At 51.9% G+C, this 2,500-nt stretch overlaps 1 protein-coding gene across 3 annotated transcripts in view; it reads left to right on the forward strand.

Moving 5' to 3' along the window:
• Positions 1-2,500, forward strand: part of LOC142903415 (receptor-type tyrosine-protein phosphatase mu-like) — a 45,179-nt gene that overhangs the window by 9,542 nt on the left and 33,137 nt on the right. For all 3 annotated transcript variants that reach the window (XM_076049007.1, XM_076049009.1, XM_076049010.1), the window contains exon 2: positions 69-176. In XM_076049007.1, coding sequence (XP_075905122.1) covers positions 69-176 — 108 coding nt within the window. The remainder of the gene's footprint in view (positions 1-68; positions 177-2,500) is intronic.

Raw genomic sequence — 2,500 nt, forward strand, 5'->3', positions numbered from 1 at the left:
CCTGAGGCCGTCTACCTGTCTCACTCACCACTCACCCCTTCCTCCCTGTCTGTCTGTCTGTCTTGCAGCCTGTCTGTCCGGCCAGGGCCCAGACTGCACGCTGGCCCAGTCCAAAGAGGACGACTTTGACTGGGAGCAGGGAGACACCCGGGACCCCCCCGCCGGCATCCCCGCAGGTAACCCGTCTGTCCACCTGTCTGTCCGTCTCTCTGTCTGTCTGACCGGCCGTGTGATGAGGGTTTAAGGGCCTGGAGGCGGCGTGGAGAGAAGAGAGGCTGCGGCGTTATCGTCTATTGACCTGCCACAGTCTCCCTGTGACTTATAGACACACACACACACACACACACACACACACACACAGAGGCTGTTATCTGCAGCCACCGGGTGTGTGTGTGTGTGTGTGTGTGTGTGTGGGTGTGTGTGTGAGTTTGCCCGCCGTTTGTCACATGCTCACAGTGGTTAAGCCGCTGACGAATGAGAATGCAGCGCTCTTAAATCACAGAGCCAATCACGTGAGAGACAAGCAGAGCGAGGACACCGGAGGGGGAGGGGCTTAACGGCATGTTGGGGGTGATTTATCGCAGGGGTGTGTGTGTGGGGGGGGTGGTAGGGAGGAGGGGGAGGAGGAGGAAGAAGAGGAGGAGGAGTGGGAGGAGAAGCAGGGAAGAGGAGGTGAGGGAGAGGAGGAGGAGAATGAGAAGGAGGGGGGAAGAGGAGGAGGAGTGGGGGAGAAGGGGAGAAGAGGAGGTGAGGGGGTGGAGGGGTAAGAGGAGGAGGAGGAGAGGGAGAAGGGAGGAGGAGGAAGTGGGGGAGGAAGATTAAGAGGAGGACGAGGGGAAGGGTTGGAGGAGTGGGAGGGAGAGGAGGTGGGGGGGGAGAAAGAAAGGAGGAGGGGAGGAGATTAGGAGGAGCAGTCGCTACTTTGTCACCTCCTTTCTTTACAATGTGGAGCAGCTTGGTGTGACTAACTGCAGCCAATCGAGCCAATCACAGCGCGCGCGCGCACACACACACACACACACACACACACACACACACACACACACACACACACACACACACACGCGCGCGCACACACACACAACCCTGGCTGCTCTTCGATCGCCCCCCAGGCTGATATGTGGAGCAGTGAGCAGGTGAGACAGGACATTAAATCTAAGAACCTCCACAGAGAAACCCTGAGGCTCCGCCCACTGCCCCAGCACAACCCTGAGGCTCCGCCCACTTCCTCAGACAACCCCAGAGGTTCCGGCCTCTGCCCCTGAGGCTCCACCCACTGCTTCTCCACACTGACCAGTAGGACCATCAACACCAGTATCAGCAACTGCCAGACACCCTCAGCCAGTGGTGTTGGCCAGTTCAAACTGGTTCCCAGTGAGGGCTTCTTACCTTTGTGTGGTCGTGTGGCTCCTCCTCCTCCTCCTCCTCCCTCCTGCATCCTGCCTCCAGGGGGCACCAAACATTTCAATCCAGACAGGATGATGCCTTCAGAGGAGGAGCAGAGGGAGAGTATCAGAGCTAGTATCAGGTAGTACTAGAGTAAGAACTAGAGTTAGTATTAGGAAGTATCAGAGCTAGCATCAGAGTTAGTATGAGGTAGTACTAAAGTTAGTATCAAAGCTAGTATCAGGAAGTACTAGAGTTAGTATCAGGTAGAATCAACTAGCACTAGAGTTAGTACTACTGCCAATATCAGGTAGTCATAAAGTAGTATCAGGTAGTATTGGAGCTAATAATATGAGGTAGCATCAGAGCTAATATCAGGTAGTATCAGAGGTAGTGTCAGGTAATATTGGAGCTAGGTATTATCAGGTAGTATTGGAGCTAGCATCAGGTAGTATTGGAGCTAGTATCACTAGTATCAGGTAGTATTGGAGCTAGTATCAGGTAGTATTGGAGCTAGCATCAGGTAGTATTGGAGCTAGTATCACTATTATCAGGTAGTATTGGAGCTAGTATCAGGTAGTATTGGAGCTAGTATCAGGTAGTATTAAGCTAGTATCAGGTAGTATTGGAGCTAGTATCAGGTAGTATTGGAGCTAGTATCAGGTAGTATTAAGCTAGTATCAGGTAGTATTGGAGCTAGTATCAGGTCGTATTGTAGCTAATATCAGGTAGTATTGGAGCTAGTATCAGGTAGTATTAAGCTAGTATCAGGTAGTATTAAGCTAGTATCAGGTCGTACTGTAGCTAGTATCAGGTAGTATTGGAGATAGTATCAGGTAGTATTGGAGCTAGTATCAGGTAGTATTGGAGCTAGTATCAGGTAGTATTGGAGCTAGTATCAGGTAGTATTGGAGCTAGTATCAGGTAGTGCCATGGCTGTGTAGCTGTGCAGTCTGTAGGTGGAGCTGCAGCCAGGGCTGCTCAGAGTTGAGACCCACAGAGAGAGAAAGTCAATACATGCACTTTACTCCTGCACAGGCACACACAGTGTGTGTGTCTCTCTCTCTTTCTCTTGCTCTCTCTCTCACACACACACACACACACACACACACAC

Source organism: Nelusetta ayraudi, unplaced genomic scaffold, assembly GCF_046127955.1.
Source record: "Nelusetta ayraudi isolate G7.1 ecotype Tasmania unplaced genomic scaffold, CSIRO-AGI_Nayr_v1 ptg000110l, whole genome shotgun sequence".
NCBI classification, from domain to species: Eukaryota; Metazoa; Chordata; class Actinopteri; order Tetraodontiformes; family Monacanthidae; genus Nelusetta; species Nelusetta ayraudi.